This window comes from Takifugu rubripes, chromosome 6, assembly GCF_901000725.2.
Source record: "Takifugu rubripes chromosome 6, fTakRub1.2, whole genome shotgun sequence".
In the NCBI taxonomy this organism is placed as follows: Eukaryota; Metazoa; Chordata; class Actinopteri; order Tetraodontiformes; family Tetraodontidae; genus Takifugu; species Takifugu rubripes.
In genome coordinates this window covers 10238496-10258318 of record NC_042290.1, presented here as the reverse complement: position 1 = coordinate 10258318, position 19823 = coordinate 10238496, and the positions used below count along the sequence as shown (strand labels likewise).

The 19823-nt window shown below is 47.3% G+C and overlaps 2 protein-coding genes across 4 annotated transcripts; one reads left to right on the top strand and one right to left on the bottom strand.

The window, feature by feature from the left end:
* Positions 1-46: 46 nt before the first annotated feature.
* ric1 (RIC1 homolog, RAB6A GEF complex partner 1) lies at positions 47-16654 on the bottom strand. Of its 2 annotated transcripts, none has more exons than XM_011604923.2 (27): positions 16019-16654; positions 13846-13953; positions 10330-10409; positions 9625-9732; positions 8335-8480; positions 8110-8246; positions 7855-7946; positions 7237-7325; positions 6853-6997; positions 6715-6763; positions 6470-6637; positions 6159-6371; positions 6036-6074; positions 5714-5824; positions 5543-5632; positions 5179-5339; positions 4960-5098; positions 4754-4870; positions 4250-4657; positions 3853-4164; positions 3607-3765; positions 3402-3538; positions 3025-3305; positions 2732-2944; positions 2478-2655; positions 2215-2403; positions 47-2134 (listed from the first exon to the last, which is right to left on the bottom strand). In XM_011604923.2, the coding sequence occupies exons 1-27, from the start codon at positions 16157-16159 to the stop codon at positions 1816-1818; spliced, it is 4329 nt and encodes a 1442-aa protein (XP_011603225.2). In that variant the 5' UTR covers positions 16160-16654; the 3' UTR covers positions 47-1815. The 2 variants fall into 2 exon arrangements, with proteins under 2 accessions (XP_011603225.2, XP_011603226.2); XM_011604924.2 differs by having other exon boundaries at positions 4757-4870.
* A 330-nt stretch (positions 16655-16984) lies between these two features.
* On the top strand, positions 16985-19592 carry exosc2 (exosome component 2). Of its 2 annotated transcripts, XM_003965505.3 has the most exons (9): positions 17006-17352; positions 17530-17631; positions 17718-17763; positions 17844-17933; positions 18030-18095; positions 18180-18248; positions 18372-18548; positions 18711-18839; positions 19360-19592. In XM_003965505.3, the coding sequence occupies exons 1-9, from the start codon at positions 17231-17233 to the stop codon at positions 19438-19440; spliced, it is 882 nt and encodes a 293-aa protein (XP_003965554.1). In that variant the 5' UTR covers positions 17006-17230; the 3' UTR covers positions 19441-19592. The 2 variants fall into 2 exon arrangements, with proteins under 2 accessions (XP_029692976.1, XP_003965554.1); XM_029837116.1 differs by lacking the exon at positions 17530-17631 and having other exon boundaries at positions 16985-17352.
* Positions 19593-19823: the final 231 nt, after the last annotated feature.

Sequence of the window (19823 nt, the reverse complement as noted above, 5' to 3'; positions counted from 1 at the left end):
TTCTTGCAAGTCCCAGCAGAGCACTGGGAAAGTGAGAAACGAGGCGTTTTTAAAAATAATTTATTGATCTTTATGTACAAGGGAGAAAAGTAGAAAACCAGCCATGAGTAGAAAAGGTAAATGTACAGGAGTTTCTTTACACTGCATTGAAGATGTTTGCTGTTCCAGCCTCAGAAATCACTGTTGGGAAAAGGAGAAACGGGCGGAGCGACTGAGAGGAAACCCAGAAAAAAAAGGATTCATTTCCTTTGGAAAGTTTCTTGTTTGAGAGTGAACTCTGACAGACGGGCGTGAGATGAAAACAGAAGGCCTCTGGATGTTCGTTCTTTGGTTCATGGTGGTGCTGTTTTCACGTGAGATAAAGCTTAAAGAGCTGCGGCGCCGCGACCTCGCGGAGGTCCACGGGGACGCGGCGCCGTGGAGCCATTTCAACAAGATTTAGCGTTCTTTAAAAATCAAATTCGTCCATCAAAAGAGGGGGAAAAAAGCTCAGATGTGACACAATGAGAAGAATTACCATAAAATAAGATTTGGTCTAACTAAAAGCAAAAAAAAGTAAAGCTGAGTAACATTTCAATACATTGCACATAATAATACTGATGAACCGTTTAGTGCTTATGGCCAATACATAGTTTTGATTAAAGGGGGGGGGGGGGATGCAGTCAGTAATAAAAATGATAATTACAACTCAGTTATAATGCCAATAAATAACAGCAAGGTTGACGACTCCTACAATTAAGACAAATATGGTGTGAAGCAAGTTGCCGTGACAACACAATACTCTCCACTCAGAAATACAGGAGCACACGAAGTCTAATGTCAGGATGTGTGTGAGGAGTGTTGCATTGGAAGGGGGGGGGGCGGGTTTCCATATTCAAATGATACCGACGCACTGTTTAACTGAACGGAACCTTGAATCTAAATGTGTGATTAAGAGCTGGAAAAAGCACAAACTTGGCTCTTCACAAAGCACTTTGCAGGACTGGAGCCTTAAACCTTCCCTCCGATCTCTCTGACACTTTTGGACTTTTTAGATGAAAATACATCGACAGAGGTACCGATCAGAACCCTCATGAACCCTGATTCTGTCTTAGAAACGTCGGCCACGCCCCTCCCACTCACACAATGAGCAACGTTTTGTTATTCTACAGATGGACTCAAGCGAGGACGCGGCGTGTTTGATAGAAAAATAGTCATCTGTTATTATTAAAATGTTATCACAAAATAGTTTTAAAACCACATGAGGTATGAAGGTATGAAACACTTCTTGACAATGCAGTTGTCAGGCCAGACAGACCTCTGGGAAATGCTTCGTGACCGGAGTTTTGCTTCTGCATTTCTGCCTCGTGGCGTAATCGCGGACAGCTGGTTTGGAGCAGAGTCTTGAACTGTTGCCGTTGAAATAACGCTGGAGCCTTTCGCTCGGACAGAGCACGAGAGGAATTCTCCGGCTGCAAGTTGATTTGAGCTCACACACACACACACACGCACAGTCTGGGAATAAAACTAAAGACCGGTGCTTCCATGTGCTGGTCTACAGCCTCCGAACACCAGAAGCTAATGGTCAAATGAAGAGGTTGATGGGTGGTTGGGTGAAGGAAAAAGGGGCCCACCAGGATGAAGCATATGTGGCTGCGCTGTGACGTCCAGCTCTGCGTCCACAGGGTTCTACTCAACGCGCAAATCTGGAGTAAATAATACTGACAGAAGTTTTTAAAAAAAACCCTGCAGAAGTACCTTTTGTGTAGGCACGCGCAGTCTATTCAACCCTGCTCCTCCTGCTCGGCTCCACGTTCACAGGTTGTGGTCCGGGCTTCACGACAGGGTGCAGTCGTAAGCCCCCTCGTCCTCTCCTTGATCCTGCGTCTCCTCGGGAGGACAGTCGTCGGACGGGGGACGGGGAAAACCTCCCGCAGGCTCGAGGGAAGGCAAGGCTAAACCCAGCGGGGCTGCGACCCCTCTGCTGTCCTCCGTCCGTGGCGCTGCGGCGCCTCCCAGCCCGTCTGAGCCACTGTGCTTGGAACTCTGACTGGAGGGCTGGAAGGCTTCGGGCTGGAGCTGGTCGACGGCCGCGGAGTCCATCAGCTGCTGGATCTGGGACTGGATCAAGTTGAGAAAGGGTTTATATCCCAGGCTGAAAGAGATGAAGACACAAATAGGTCAGCATGACAACGCGGGATACAGTCGGTGGATCGACCGGACTGGATTACCCACCAATCAGTGGAGGCCCAGGTGTCCACGGCCAATAAGCCACTTCGAACGCTCTGCACAGTCTCTGGAGGAACCTCGGGGCTGCCCAAGAAGCCGATCACCTGCTTTATCACACTGGCGTCCCGCAGGATCAGACCGATCACGACACACCACTCCAGACAGCCCGCCTCGGTGAACACGTGGAGGAGATACCTGAAGGGGAGAAAACAGCTGCTTTCAGGCCCAGCTGAAAGGAGGAGGACCGCTCGGCGATGGCGGCGTCTCACCTGAGCTGCACCTGCGACTTGTGCGGGCCTTTGTTGGCCAGCTCCATGGAAATGTGCTCCAGCTCGGCCTGGCTCAGGCTCAGCGTGGAAGAGTTCTCGTCAACCATGGTCCAGTCGCCGTCCACCACCGAGCTGGTCTCCGTCAGGTCGGTGGCGGAGCCCACGCTGTACTCCTCCACTACGGGGACGAGATAAAGACGTGAAAGGAGGAAGAGGCGGAGACCCTGATGGGATGGCTGGTCCGGCACGGTCACCTTTATTGGTGAGCAGAGACAGGAAAGCGTCGTGCGTCTGCGGCGAGTGCTGGTGGGAGTGTGCGGATGACGCCGTGTCCATGTCTTTGGCGCCCTCGCCGATCCCATCCAGCCAGGTGTGGTTGGTGGCTGCGGCCTGAGGGGGCGCCGTGTCCATGTCGCTGTTGATCAGGCTGTCGGCTGACTGAGACTTCAAGAGTCGTGCGCTCAGGACTTGAACAGGCACAAAATTGTGGGTCAGGACCAGATCTAGTTGCTTCAAATTGACGCACACACGCCTTTTTAGCGCCTACCTGAGCGACAGCGGCCGTTCTTCAGAGGCGAGCTGAGGCTCCCCACGGGGATGACGGGGAAAGGCCAGAGGAAATCCTTATGAAGCCTCTTCAACGCGAACACGAAATCGTCGACGTGGGCCACGCGGTTTCGCTCGCGGCACAACCAGCCTATGAGTTCGAACCCCAGCTGCGCAGAGAAGCATCCCAGGTCGCGGAGCCGCACCTGCTCCAGGAGGTGACGAGCGTGGCGCCACAGCATCATGTCGATGTACATGTTCTCTGCGCACTCCCCATCCCGACTGTGGGGCCAGAATTCAAGAGAGATGCAGACATTGAGGTGTTACAGTGACGGCATCGGTAAATCTCTGCACATCCTTGATGCTGTGTCTTTGTACCCTTTAGCAGAGGGTCCAGAAGGCATACTGAAGGTCTTCTGGATGTTGAACTTGGCCGTGCTGATGGAGTCTGCAGACTGTGACAAGCTGATGCTGCGATTTCTGAAGAACTCAAAACCTCCGGTTGAGCTGGGTTCCTAAAAAAAAACGTCGTTGGTAGAAAGCGCAATATCGTTGCACGTGTTTTGAAATTTAAATTCCTCACCTGAGTGGTGGGCGTGGGGGGTGGAGTGTCCGCCTCCCCGGAACCGATGGCTTTAAGGAATCGGATCATATGGCGGCAGAGGTCCCACTTCCCCTCCTCGAGTGCTGTGTTGAAAAGCAGGGTGGCGTGCTGTCTGCTCACAGCTGGAACCTCCATGTTCTGCCAGAGGAGCCCCCCAAAAAAGTTATTATGTTATTAGTAATATATAAAGGAAAGTAGATTTTAGTTTTCTTTTCTAGCCACCACCTGGAGAATGATCAGATAGGAGGCTGCTGTGTCCAGGTCCTGAGCCATCAGACATTCCTCAAAAAGATCTTTGGGGTTTCCCACAGCAGCAAACAGATAGTTCCACAAGGCATATTCAGTCTTTCTGGCACAGTGAACAATGGTCTGCAGAAACAGGGGGAATTCGGTGATGAATTTGGCCACGGTGGGCAGCAGAGGGTCCGGGATGGGCTCCCTCGAAGTGGCCTCTTCCTCGAGTACGACGTGCACCATCAGCTCCATGACGTGGGGGAAGTAGGGAAGGGAGGCACATGACTGAGCCAGCATCAAAGCCTGTGAGGAGGAGGAGGAGGGGGGGAAAGAATTCACATGACACCAGGATTAAGGATCTCAAGACTTCTGTCGTTCCACTGTGTACCTGTTCACCCAGGTTTCGAACCAGCAGCTGCCTTAGGATGTGGTGGAGGTAGATCTGGGAGGTCCTCTCTACGGTGCAGAAGGGGAACAGTGCCTCAAGTGGCTCAGAAGAGCCCTGCAGACCATCGTAAAGCACAGTCTCGTTGGTGGCCCCCAGCACCAGGGCGTCCTCAAACAGCACAGCCAGGGGGTAGATGTTGATGTGGAAGGGCAGCATTATGCGTCTGGAGAGGAAGGAGTGGGGCTTGCGATGGTCCCGTGGGAACAGCGGCAGCCACACCTTCATCCCTGCTTCACCGCAGGACAACCACAAGGCCTCCATGAGGTGGCGCTTCTTCCGGTTGGTGCGACAGGTGGTCCACACGTTCTCCACACACTGTGCCAACACGACTGGAGGACAAAAGGGAAGCTGAAGGAGAAAGAAAACAGGAATATTAAAGAAACTTTGCCTCGGTGTAGTTGAACGACTGTGTTAAACATTGGAAAATGAACAACAGCGTCTCACCACCTTCTTGTTGTTGGCAGGTGTCTCCTTGTCTCGTACCTGTGGACCGGAACGGTCTCTCTGCAGCATGATCAACTGGCCAGCCAGATTCAACATGATGCTTTCTGCCACGCAGGCCTGAGACGGACACATGGGACGTAGATTGAACCATCTGAACGAGGATACGGTGACGCGAGCGTGCGAGCGCGGGGGTTCTGTTCCCGTACCTGCTGTGGCGCTTTCAATGTGATACCAGTTTCTGTGCGCACAGAGGTCAGAGTGACGGAGACCACGAGTCCTGGGTGAGGGATGTAGCGAGACATGGACACCTCCTGCACCAACTCCACACTGGCAGTTGGGTTCGGACTGGAAACATAAAAAAGAAAACAGTTGTAGTAATACGAAGGCGTGATCTGTCACGGACAAAGGGCAGGGGAAGCGTTTACCCCTCATTCCTCATCTCGATGCTGTAGAGACAAATGGAGCAGTCCGCCCTGAACAGGATCACCATGTCCCTGAAGACGTTGAGCAGGAGAGTGTCTGAGTGCAACTTGGTGACTGAGGCAAAGGCATTGTCCAGGTTGGTGGAGCGATGGTACAGTCTCAACTGGTGACGACAAAGAAACAGCATGAAATACGAACAAAAGAACATGGAGAAACATTCAATCCAACATACAAACTTCTGAAATTTGGCGATATTCAGCATTTTAATTAACTTAAGGTGAATTACGAACAATATTGCGTATGCAATCAGATCATTTGAACAGGGCAACAGAAGAGAAGAGGTGCTTTGATCTCCTTTATTCTCACCTGTTCTTGCTGATCTATAAAATTGTAACACGCCACCATGACAAAGTCCTTCCACCAAGCAAGACCTCCCGTCACCGTCATGTTCTGCTCCTGTAAATAAATGTAAACGTTCACTCGCGGCTGCAGTGGGGGCATTTATCCTGGCAGATGCTGCCCTACAAAGTCATTTACCTGAGTGATGTTCCCAAACAGCTTCCATTTCCTTGTGAACAAGGAGTAGTGTGCAAGTCCCCGCCTCCCTGCCACAGCCATGCACTGGCCCGCTGCGTCAATGGCTGCAAACTGCACACAAACACACACATATACACATAAAATCAATGTAAATGGACCAGAAAATATCCAAGAATAAAGAATCTCGCTTATAAATTCAGGTTACTCTGTGCTTCTATGTCAAATGTATATGAGGGTAATTTCACCCCAAACTTTCATGACATTGTGTCAATTGGACCAGGCGGTAACACTTAGCAACTCCTTTCTTGTTTTCTGTGCTTACCCGTATTGGCCAGTTGCTCTCTAGGTATGTGCTGTGAATCTGGAAGGTACAAAAATATAATTAGGAATATGAAGTATCTGACCGTCGGGCCGTGATGTCATGCAGGCAGAAATGCATCCTTACCTGGACCACATGCCAATGTTTGTGTCCCAGTAAAGTGCTGAGTCCCTGAGAGAGAGAGGAGTCGGTGCTGGGGGGGTGGCGCAGCGGGCTGCCGTCATGTGGATGAACGTGTGTGTACGAGTGAGTGTCTGATGCGCCGCTGACCGGCGTGGCGTCGCCGCAGGTCAGGTAGAGGCGGTCTTCGCCATGTAGCAGCACCTGTTCCTGGTTACTCTGAAGAGTGGCGAGAGGAGAACAAACGGACGTGATCACTTGGGTTGATGTGTGTCATGGGTGGATGCAGACACAAAACTGCTATTATATCCTCTCACTGTGCAGGGGTTAACTGTCAGGGCACTCTTGATGAAGTGGAACTGCAGTATTCCGGATTGCAGGAAGGACTGAGAAGAGATCGTGTCTTCCTCTTGCTGCTCTTCCTGTCTTCTCCTCTCCTGTTTGTTCGGGAGAACCCAGAGATGGTAACCTTCTGCACCCCAGCTCTGGAAAGAATATACTTTCAATGAAAATACAGACGATGTGATTTACATGCATTTCTTTATTTTAAACCATCTATTACCATAGAGCTGATTTTAATAGGTTCCTTCTTGGTACCATCAGAACGATACCTGAGGATACAAAGAGAAAAATCTAAGAAAAACCCTAAAAAAATGAAGCGTGAACCAGCTCATCGTGTGATTTTTTCATGTCCACCTACGCAAAGTCCTCTCCCAGAGTGCAGATGAGGTGAGCTCCAAAAACACTCCATAGCGACAGCCCGCCGCACTCCCATGTAACCATGGCAACGCTGTAGTCAGGTGACCAGCGGATCAGCTTCACAGGGCCAGTCTTGTTATAGATATCTGTAACAACGCAAAGGAAGAGATTATTATAAACTTCATAAATGGTGAAATGATCTTGGCCCTTTAATTGGATTATTGATTTGTGACGCTGTCTAATACAGAAAAATTAATCTATTTAGCACAATATGGTCCAATAGAGGTTAGAAAATGGCCATTCTGCCACTAGGGGGCGTCACGGATTCAGGGGAAAAGGGTATTCAGGGGTAAAACAGTGCTATTAAGAGCATTAAGGGTGATACCTGGGTAGTGTTTTGGGGTGAGTTCCAGTTTGTGAGAAAGCTGCATGGATCCTGTTGTGGTGTCTATCATGTACACCAGAACTGAGCCACTGCAATAAAAAACATTTATTAACATCGGAAAGGTTGGGAACAACAATAATCATAAACACTTCTTAAGTCAGCTCAGCATCCTGCTGAAACGCAATTCATCTGCTCATCAAAATGAAACCTCTACACTTTCGTGCTGTCAGCAACTTCAGTATCTACACGTCGGTGCGGGTGGATAAATGCAGGTACAGCTCCTCACCACCACCAAGGTCATGTGTGTGTGTGTGTGTGTGTGTGTCTGTGGGGCTGAATAAAACAAGCGGAAATCTTTTCTTTTCCATCCCTCTGCTGTCAACACAAAAAGGAATTAAAGAATGTGCAAAATCGCATTTGTGAAGAAAAAACAGAAAAATATAAAGAAGTAGAAATGGAAGGAGAGGAAGCGAAATTCCTGCCAACCTGCCGGATTACACGAGCACACACTAGGCAGGTGTTAGCAAACAAAAACCCACAGGTTCTCACACTGGCCACACAACAAACGCTGCCAGCACATGCCCAGGTTTCCTTCGCATCACAGTGGAATAAGCTCACCTGGCGCAGCCAAAGGCCATCAGCCTGTATTTGTTGTTGACAGCCACGCAGGTACCGTCGGTCACATCTGCCGCCCAAACGCCCTGCAGCTGCTGCACCCACACAAGAAGCTGTCATTACTTAATGAATGTGGTCATGAAATTAGGTGCAGGTCAGTAGAGAATGGCACTTGTAGCTCCCCTTAAAAACAGCCATTTATCTAACTTTTGCCCTATTAAACGCCGCCGGATCGATGAAATGTGTGCGTGTTCTTACATCGGCTGTGATGGTGTTGCTGAGCGGTGTGATGAAGCCCAGGCGTCCGTCACTCAGAATGACAGCAAAGCCGTCCAGAGTCACGCAGTACTCCATACAGCAGATGTACGCGCCCTCCAACTCCAAGGATGGTCCACCTGTGTGGCACACACACACAAGGATGTGTCTCATTTATTTTATTAGATGACTCAGAGTCAATGTAAACTCAGTCAAGTCTTTCCTGACCTCGCGCAGACTGGAGGTCCAATGAGAAGGGGATTGTAGTGAGGCAGATGGCCTTCCGTCCGTTGGTGCCTATCCCATCCCAATGCAGCACATGGAGGTAACCGTCTGTGGTGCACACCAGTAAGTCCTCATGGAGGGTCTGCAGACTTGAAGGGAGGGGGGGGATGAGATTGAATGGTTGGAATAGTGAGCTGTGCAGTATGAGGGACACTCAAAACTCCCACTGGACCGCTGTGATTCGCCCACATAGGCTAAATCTAAAGTGTCTCCCCCATACAAGGGTGTGCTTGTCTGTGTGAAAAGCACTTCATTGTCTTCTGTCTAACACTGGATCCTGTCATAACTGAAAAACCATCCAAATCGGACAGAAATGAAACAATACCAAGCGCGAGAGGACATTGTGTGTGTAGGAGGCAGCGGCTCCTGTCGCTTATCAGCAGGAGACACGCACAAATGATCAAATGCCAACGAACGCGCTGTCGGTCAGGCGACTACCCTGTCATCTCTGTCACTGCAGATCAGGAGATGTGATGGATGGACGAGGCGCTACAGACAAACAAAAGCAGAGTGACAGCTTGTAACGCTCAGCAATCAAAGATGGCACGCGCGGGGACGGTGGGACGTGCTTCTTAGAGGAGAAGAGAGGCATACAGGAAGTGATTAGCAATTACTGCATGATTACAAGAGATCACGGAAACCAAAAACCAAAACAAGCTTTTGAGGAACAAAAAGACAAGATAGTCTGTCAACACGAGGCGTATTAAGCTTAACAGGGCCTACACAGGATCAGTCATAAAGCTGTGGGCGCCCACTGTCTCCACAGACATGAGTCAAAGTGAGGTGGCGAGGTGTTTTACAGAGAAATGCATCAATCCATTAATGCAGTGACTGAAGAGAAACAGACACCACCGCAGCATTAACGTTAAGAAAATTAAAGGGCACGATCCGCCGCTAATCGTCATCTCCGCGGATCATCGGATGGCGGCAGGTTCGCGACTTCCTCAACTTTGACACACGCGTGTTAAGAAGCCTCTCGTGATCTCGCAGTTTCACAGAGTTTTCACTGAGGTCAGCGAGTCTAAAGCTCAGTAGATGGTGAAATTCTTTCAACATCCTTCTGTGTAATGTAAATATTATCAAAGGTCAGTGTACACTACACGTAGAGACAGAGGGGTGAATACAGGCAACGTGATTGTGCTGTTACTCTTGTGTTTTCATGACCCCTGAGGGAGAGTTAAGACACTCAGATAAAACGGAGATAATACAAGTGCAATAAAAACTTCACTCTACCAGGTGATGGGGGCCTCCAGGTCCACAGGTTTCTTCATCTCTAATGACAGTGCGGGGGCACATTGCTCTTCCTTATACCCCGGGGTCACTTTTACACGGGTGCTTCCTCTGTGTGAATGCAAAGTCATAATATAAATATAGAGGTCAGTGTCAGGTATATGTTGCTTAAAAACCACCACTCCGCATGCACAGACCTGCCCGGATCTCGGCTGGTATTCTGCCTAAGAATGCAACATGTGCACACCTAAAATTGAGCTGGGAAAGCACAGTCACCCCTGGGTGCTCAGCTCCATCCGCTCCACTACAGGGGCTGTTTTAAAAGCCATCTCATATACGACGAGCTCTGTGGTTTTAAAGTGAAACGCTCTGGGGCTACTGCCTGCATCAATCTTATAACCACAAACACATGTTGCTTTGTTTTCTAATGTAATAATACTGTTTGACCGTTAGCTAGTTGCTAACGAAGCTCAGAGGGCTTCACAATGTTATGAGAACCCCGGCACTCAAATTCAAGCACAAACAGCAGCAGACAACAAAAACCAAGAGGTGGAAAAGGTGCAAACAGCTCTGCAAATGTTGGCTTCACTGCAATGCTGTGGACCTAAAAACGAGCAAAACACTACTTATGTCATAATGTAAAGGAAGTCCGGCTAGCATTTTCATTTCCTCCCCTGCCAAATGAGTTTGAATGTGTGCTGCACTCACCTCGGATAGACAGGCTCGTAGAGGTATTTGTCACCCCCTCTGCCCAGCACATCAAACAAAAGGATGTAGCCTTTGGCGGTCTGAAAACAGAGGAGACCTGTCATTACGTAAAAGTGCTTCATATATGCTGTCGTGGCTCACTGTGCAGGTGGCAGAGGAAGAGAAAGTGTTGCAAAACTGTTTAAACCTGAGTGGAAGAACAGATGGTGTGAACGATCTTAGCATGAATGTTTCTTCTAAGATGGAGGGATCACGTCATAATGCTTGATCCGACGCGTTCACATTCCCAGACAAGGCTTCTACCCCAGCGGGGCATAGGAATATTACTGGCCTTACTGTATTTCAAAGCATGGAAATTACAAAAGGAAGGTAATAAACCTCAGAGGGGGGAGGGGCGGGAAACAATTTGGTGATTTATGCTAAACGCCTGTAGTGTCTCTCCCTTTCATCTGCAGTTCCATCACACTAGACGCATGAAAAGAGCTTTTCACAGGACCATGAGTGTGTTTGAAGCTCATCTTATCAGATGTGTGAAAAGAAACAGCAACTGAGACGCATCCTGTGTAAACTGGGTTAGATCACACACGCAAATATAAAGTCATGAGGAGACAGATCAATGAGATAATCAGGTCAATCGACCCGATTAAAGCTGCAATCAAGGTATGTGTGTGTGTGTGTGTATTCCTTCTGCAGCATTTTCCAAAGACGATAATATAAATAAGTAGTTTCTACACATGAGTACAAAAAAAAAAATCTTTCCAGAGTATGGCTGAGTGAGAGCACAAAACCAGAGGGAACATTCTGGTCTAGGACAGAGCCCAAAACACACACACACAAGAGGAGTTAAACAGTATCCTTGGGAAAAAAAAGTATTTCCTGTTTAAAAAAAGAAAGAAAAAACACTTTATTGAACGCCGCCACATATAAAAATCCGTCTATTCCACCCCTGCAGTGGCCTTCACCATTTCTCCCAAACGCTGGGATGTAGAGACGTGACTAAAGATAGTCTTAGCCACGGTTTGGGAGGGAGATTACGTGAGCCTCGAGGTCTGCAGGCGGCGTGAGCAGCCAAACATCTGGGAAACAGTTGCTAGTTGAAATGAGGGCTGCTGCCTGGCCAGTGCAGGCCACTATTGTGCAGTTCATGGCTCCTGCAAGTTTGTCCAGTCTATAATTAAACTACTGCAGAGTATTAAGCTCCAGAAACTTCATCGTAGCCCCTTTGTTCTTGGATGGAAACAAAATAAATTAATACTTCATGCACGAAATATGTGAATGAATAGCTTCCTCTGCCGGTTTCCAAGGTCGTTTGGTACGGACAAAGGTATGCTGCCTCCCTGAATGCACACTTTTCTAACAAAAGTCTCCCCTACTCCTCGTCCTCGTGTGTGGAGTCCAGGGAGGGAGGTCACCAGCCTGGCCCGTGTTTTCCTCCTCCACCTGCTCCCTGTTGTGTTTGGCTGGGTGGGCCTTGAACCCAAACTCACACAACGCTTTTCCAGACATATTCACAGCCCTCGTGCACGTGGCCTTTGTCTTCAATGAGCAGCAGGGAGGAAAGAATATTTAGAGAGCGACTGCAGGCAGCTCGTGGAGGCTGCTCGATGGACTCAGAAGCCAGACAGCAAAGCACAGCGGACCCTGATGCACCGACCGCTCTCTTCGTCCTTTGCACGCCGGTGATGACACAACCTCGGGGAGATGATTGACTCGTCTGCTGACTTCACGCCGCTACCTTTGCAGCCGTTGACGTGCGCCCAGCTGTCCAGATTCACAACATCTTGTCTTCAAATGAGACGGAACCAAGTTTTCTTTCTGGTTTCAAATTTCCAAACCAGCAACGATAACATAACTGAAATAGTTCTCACATCATACATTTAATCTGAACAGACTCTCTGATAATAAAGAGTGTTTTAGTTCCACTCTCGCCCTGATTCGGTACATTTAACCCAGCAGCTGCTTCCTCTCTGTGCCGACCGCTTCACAGTCCTGAATACAGGCGTCGGTTAACAGAAAGGGACGGTTACTGCTGAAAATAACGAGTGGCATGCATCCACGCTGCCTTCAGGGACACCGAGCATACCCACGGGCATATGAAGAATCAGCTCAACACCCGCCTCAGTCTAACTCAGTTTAACTCTGGTTCTAGTGACTGAAAGCAGGACAGCAGAAACACACACAGGCTGTGGTTGGCAGTCGATTACGCTTGAAAGCGGTTTCAGTTCCATGCTTGCACAACACTGAACCAGGCAGCTGACTGTAAATGGCAGAGTGATCGACGTCTCAGGAGTGATTAGAGACAGTCGGGTAACTCAAGAGCTGTTTCACGATTCTGTGGAGGAAAAACCTGGGCTGAAACAGAATCAATAGGATCGTGTGGGTTCACATCCTAAAGCACGCTGGCTCGGGCTGAGCCAGTTTATCTCCATGGAAATGAACATGAATTTTTAAAATGGTGTCTTTTAAGCTTTGTGGGCTGATCATTTGCATATTATATGGGGGGAGTTTTATTGCAGAAGCCTGGGTCAACAGACAGGAATAAACATTGCGAGGGAACATTTTCAGATTTACTTGAAAGTCCTCGTCTCTTTCGGATGAATGTGCATCGATCTGTGAAACCGAGAGTGACATTTATTCATCCCTTAACGATCACACACAAAAGCAGGTTTTACCTGCCGCGGTTTCAGAATAAATCACAGCTGGCTGCAGAGCAACGCCAAAACTCCCCGTCCACAGCGAAGAGCAGATAAGGTGCAGTGTGTGCAGTGACTTTATCTGGCCCAGACATGTTTTTGCATGTTAACACCATCTTTTCCCCTCTCTGTAGTCTGCAAAGGCTCAATGTCTGGGCGTCTGAGGGTTTTAATACCTGGAGTCTGTTCTTAAACATTCAACAGTTGGACATTAGCTACAGAAGAATGTGCCTAAAGCACCTCTCTACTACGACCTGTTTAACTGCACCTAAAATTCCAACATTGGGGGCTTTAACGCTGCGTTACAGCCCCGCTGCTATTGCCACGGGACCACCTTCCCCATATCTGGTGCTCAGCATAACAGCAAAAACTAGGACAAACTCTGCCATGGAGGAAAGTGCAGCTGCACGTTCACCTCCAACGCTGGTGCTGCTCATTCTGCTGTGGTTGAGTGCAGCTCCACAGAGGGCTGTCGCTGTGGTTTACTGGGACAAAAGTATCCCGATAAATAGCTTTTGTGTTGGTCGGTTGGCTGCGTGATGTGTTTGAGTGGAGGGATTATAATGGAAAACATAATTATGGATGAAAAAGTGTTGGACGGGGGAAAGACAAACACATGTAACCACACAAAGCCTAACGTCACAGAGGCTGGAACCGTTCAGAAATGTGGCTTATTTTCATTTTGGATGATTTCAGAGCAGCTAACGGATTTGAGTCGTGCTAATTCTGGTAATATGTCAGCGGTGGATGAGAGCGGTGGAAGGACACTTTTCAGCTGGAAGCTAATCAAATTACGGAAGGTGGAAGATTGGAGTGTGCTTACCGCTACAGCTATCATGGAGTCGTCGGGTTTCCATTCTGCCTTCTGGTAGAAACCAAACTGGGCCGCCGCCTTCGCAGACTCGATATAGCTGACTATCAAAACACTGGGCTGTGGATTTGATGGAAAAAAGATATGGGAAAGAAAATGAGCACTTCAAACTGCAGAGAGGTCACATTAAAAAGCTGGATGAAGTTAGGTTCTGCTGGATCGAGGATGTTGCTTGAGTCAAAACTGATACATTAACATTATGTAAATCATTAACAGCTCTGAAATAGCTCATTCTTACCGTATGTAGCTCATCATATCACAAAAACATTAGCAAACAAAATCACCTTGTTACTCGACTGTGCCTGAGGCGGCTGCCCTGGATTTGCTGCTGCCTTGAATCACTAAGTAGCTCCACTACAGTTCATTTAAAGGATAAATTCAATGGTCAGAGCAGTGAAATGCTAATACTGATGACAGGAAGGTTCTGACTGCTCTGGCAAAGCCCCATTAGTGACACTGGGTAAAATCCAATCTGAAAGATCATTTACAGCCGCTTGTGTTAGAAATATCAGAGTCATAAAGCTCAGACGATGCCGAGACAACACCATAAGTGGTGTCTGCCGTATGCCTGGGAATGTTCTAGTTTGGACCGTTTAATGAGGACGACTCACTCAAGCTGCTCTTGTTCGAGAAAAAGACCATTTTTCCCCCCAAAATAAATGCTAACTGTTAAAAAAAGGCAGGAAAACAAAACCTGGCCAACTCCATCGATCGATTCTTCGACAAGCAAAGCAGGGTGCAGTGAAAGGGCACCAAAACACCGGGATTAGGAGCTAAAACGACTGTGAGGCCCAGATTAAATAACTGTCAGGGTAGTCGAGGCTGAGAATAGAGGGGATTAAAGAGAACTGACCCAGCGGCAGAAATATGTGCGTTCAATCCCAATCTGGCAGATTGAAATGGATTTAGTCACCTCAAAGCACCCCAAAACCTTATACCATAACTAGTGGCACTGCAGTGAGAGCCAATATAACGTCTTTGATCATGCAGTATATGAATATAAGGAAACAAAAGATATAAAGGTGCGCTCCAGGAGGAAAACTTTGCTCCGGCAGAAACGTCCCCTTCCAGGATGCTTCAGCGATATAGGCAGGGCAAATACTTAAGAAAGAAGGGAAGGAACAGGGTCACATCCTGCAGAGGTCGCAGGAACTCGGCCATGACCCCCATCCATTGTTGCGATGGCTACTGTAAATAAGAAACAATGCTCCCAACTTTAGGTTATCAATAGCTTATTTATGCCCCGGCTGCACGGACAAGGTCGCTGCTCCTGGGAACATGACCGGTGCTGCTGTAAGGGGAAAAAATGGCTGCCGCGCTTTAAAATTTAATGATCGCGTAGCAAACGCAGTCAAATGCTTTAAGTAACTCTATACTAAGGCTGTAACGAGAGCGCAGGGTGTGAGTGTCCCTTTTGTTACGCAACCACCCCCCTGCATGTAGAAAAGTCCCCGTTTTTCCTGCTCTTTCTGTAATATCCGACTGCAAATGCAGAATTAGGATCCAATAGACAAGTGATACAGGATGTGGCATAAACCATTTAACATGTGGATTAATGCTGAGCTGCTGTCTGACAGATCAGAGCACAAAATAGTGACTATCTGCTTTCACCACTGGGAATCCTGGGTGGATAATGATTTGACCTTTGACCTCTGCTCTGAAAGCCCCGCCAACACCATTACAATCACGACACCCTCTCAAATAGTCGGCAACTTATTTGCATTTAAACTGCAAGAAAAGTGCCAACTGCCTCGGAACTCTTTTAACTAAACGAGTTAAATATGCATCATTATTTTCCACGACTAACGTCCAAAGGCCTCGTACCAATCACACGTATGCGGATGTATTCATTCACTCATCCCATAATAACAATACCCCCTGTCTCTCCAATAGACCTGCAGAATGTCTGTCAGAAATAAGACATTCTCCCCCTGTTGTTTACGAGCTACAGCCCGCTAGCTTGCATGGTAACGCTGCAGCTTTTATGTGACAATAAATGAGGGTGGGACGATTCAAGCTCTAATAAAGTGATGCAGAGCTCCAATTCCACCTTTCGCTTTGTTTGTGTCCGGACAGCTGAGAAGGGAGGGGGGAGGGCAGAACTGCAACTGGTGATTCGGCTTACCCGGCTGTACCAAATGCTGAGTTGCGTCTCTGATAACACGACGAAGTAGAACCTCTGGGAGCTGGGCTGGATGTGGAAGGGCTCCTCTTCACTCCTCAGCGGACAAAGCAGCCTCCGGGGCCAGCCGGTTAGAAAATACATGACGGCTAACTCGCTCCGCGTCCACACGCAAACAGTGTCGCAATGCCAGGTCGACGTTGCCCCTTACTCCGATAAAGTATTTTAATCCGACTGAGACATGGCGACTGCCCGAGTTAAAGTTTGCGTAGATGCGTAGTATTCCGGAGGTATAGTGGGAATGCTATTATTCCATTGGTGGCGTGCAGGAAAATGCCAGCAGCCAGCGGGGATTCAACGCTAGCCGTGGGCTAGCATCGGCTTTCCAACTTGGAGCTAATGGGCAGTCCGAGGCAACTACGAACCGAAAACAAACCCCACACGGCCAACGAGTACGCCCCGAGGTGGCAAACAATGGACGACGAATGACAAGGGGGCCAATTATCTCCCGTCCCGTCTCCCTGTCAATTCCTACGGTGCCTACACCAGCGGTGTTCAGCAGCGGTAGAGTCTCCGGTGGTAACTCCGGTCCGCGTCGCCGACGCCATCTTTCCGAGGGTCTGTTGTACTCGAAGCTGATTGGCCAGGACGTGGCCCTTGCGCGGTGTTGACATCTGACGTCACCTCCCCGTTGACCGCGGCGAAGTCGTTATAGTGGAGCCCCGGTGGGCAGACAGCGACACCCAGTGTTGAAAATAAGAAACGCAGGCGGAAACTCGCAAATGAGAAAGCCACATAGGCAGCGACATTAAAATGGATAAAAAGATCCTTTATATCGGTTTTATCCTTCCCCATCCGTGTAATTCTGATAATTAAGGGGCAACGTACGAAGAAAAAGTTGGAGATGAAATTTGTTGACGTTGTAATACTCATTTTTACCAGCAGGTGGCAGACGACGGCTGTTCAATATGATATGGATAAACTGGCAACTAAACAAAGAACAATTATTTTTTATGATTTAAGTATAATAGTGTATAAATAATATCAAAGTATTGTAAGTACATTTTTATAAGTAGATGTTTCTGGGCCTTAGTTTATTAAATTAACCTAAACATAATAGAAACAACATGTCAGAAGGGGGCGCCAAACGCTTACGATGGCCTGGATACGCGCATAGAGAACAATAGAAGAAGACGCAGGAGCGAAAGAAGAAGCATGGCCGCTGAAATGAGATTACCAACTATTCAAAAACAAGGATCTATGTCTATTTATGGAAAGGGCAGAAAGGATTTGGTGGTGCCTGGCGACATTATCACATCAGACACAGGATTCATGAGGTAAATGACGATTCACTGCCTGTTGTAGCCCGAAGACATGTATTTCACCCTACTATTAATTGATCTATAAAGTATCCCTTTAATTGTCTCTAAGGATAGCGCGATGATCATCAGTTGTCTTGTTCGTCTTTTCAGTTTTCCACATAAGTTATTCCTGTATTAATTGCCAATCCCTAGGGGCCATGGCACCTATGTTGACGAAGACAAACTGACTGCTTCAGTGGCTGGAGAGGTGGAGAGAGTAGACAAGTTAATCTGTGTCAAACCTCTAAAGACCAGGTATCTGAGTTTAAGCTTTTTCCTGAACAGTTGCTTTTGCAGTAGTTGTGTTCTTACTGTGTTGTTGATGTGTCATTGACTTGCAGATTCAATGGTGAGGTTGGAGATGTGGTGGTTGGAAGAATCACTGAAGTAAGAAGCTCTTTGGTTTGTGATAACTCTTTAAAATCATGATCTAATTAATAGTTTTGTTCTCTTTTACATGTTTGCAGGTGCAACAGAAACGATGGAAGGTTGAGACCAACTCTCGGCTGGACTCTGTCCTCCTGTTGTCTGCTGTCAACCTGCCTGGAGGAGAACTGGTGAGGTGCTTGTTCTGTCATCCTGCAGGAGGTGGAAACATGTCCAAGGCCACGTTTTATTTATGGTGTGAAATGTGCATTTTTTTCCTCTTTTAGAGGAGAAGATCAGCAGAAGATGAGCTCACCATGAGAGAGTATCTTCACGAGGGTGATCTCATCAGTGTAATTCAGTTCATCTCTATTTGGGTTACCCATCTTTCCATTTCCAGTTGACATCTACTTACAACTTTTATCTTTTACATGTAGGCAGAAGTGCAGTCTGTCTTCTCTGATGGAGCTCTGTCACTTCACACCCGTAGTTTAAAGTATGGCAAAGTAAGTTAATAATTTAATAGCTATTATGGTTATAAAGTGCATTCTAAAATATTTTTTTTTGCCTAATATAAAGTGGATGTTGTTTTTCCTGCTGTGACGTCTTGCTTATGCGTTCTGTAATAGCTGGGCCAAGGAGTGCTGGTGCAGGTTTCTCCTTCTCTGATCAAGAGGCAGAAAACCCATTTTCACAACCTTCCATGTGGTGCATCCATTATCCTTGCGAATAATGGCTTTGTTTGGTTGTATCCCACACCGGAACAACAGGAGGAAGAGGCTGGGGGCTTTTACACCAGCCTTGAAGTAAGAAAATAATCGCTTCAGCAGCACTTCATTGTTTCTTTTTTACAATATATGCATTCTTTATATAATTTATCTGCCGTTAGGAACACCTGTTTAGTGATATTGTGCCGCTTAAAAATTGTAACGCTTGTCTACTTTTGCATCTGGTTTCTGTCCTTCCAGCCTGTTAATTTGTCAGATCGAGAGGTGATTTCACGGCTAAGAAACTGCTTAATGGCTTTGGCTGCTCACAAGGTCCTTTTGTACGACACCAGTGTCCTGTATTGCTTTGAATCCTCACTTCAACACCAGGTGTGAAGCACAACATTTTGATTTAACTAGCATTTACTTTACAAGTCAGTACTTTGCAGGGTTTTACGGCACATGCGTTTACTCTGTAATTTACCACTTTATCTTAATAAGTGGAAAGCAATTGTTAAGAAAATACTACTTTTTTCCTTTGCGACACGGTGCCATCTAGTGGTCAAACTGGAGAACGCATGTATGGAAACGATAATAATCGTTATCCTGAAGAAAAGTTCCTATAATGGCTGAAACTGTGTCTCTTCAAGAGATTTACCTCTTAATTTCTAATAGCAAGAACCAGTATCATGTTTTCTTTGACATTATTGATCTTTTATGCAGCATTATTTTTCACTTAATACTTGGAACTATATTTGTTTTCCCAGAATGCTTTGCTCAGACTTCACCGTGAAAACAGACAAATTTAATTTCCCAGACAATATCAGGCAATATGATTGATTTTTCTAAACGTGTACTGTATATTCGTGTGAAATGCGTATCATTTAAATGTTACACCATGTCTCTGTAGGTCAAGGACATCTTGAAGCCCGAAGTGATGGAGGAGATTGTCATGTTGACACAACAGAAGCTGCTGGAACAGAAAGGTTGAAGAGCCGTCCTCACTGTGACCTTGCTTCAAAACCAGGATCCCACCAGCCCGGACACCCACAGGCTGTTGCTCATCTTTCTCAACCCTTTTATATCCATGTGCGCAACGCAGAAACATTTGTACGCAATAAATGTATTTCCAGGACTTCTAAATGTGGTTTTAAATGCTACGCTCGTAAAATATTTTCCTGTTTGGAAAGATTTAACAATGCTAAAGTGAATGTTTAACTCTACAGGTGGGAGCTAGCCCCGGTGCTCTGCACTGGTGAAGTAAATACAGTTAAGGTGCACCCAAACGCATCATCCTGCAGGCATGCGCCACAAGTAAAACTACTTTTTAAAAAGAAGCGTTGTTGATAAAATAGGAGCGTGCATGAGCCCAGG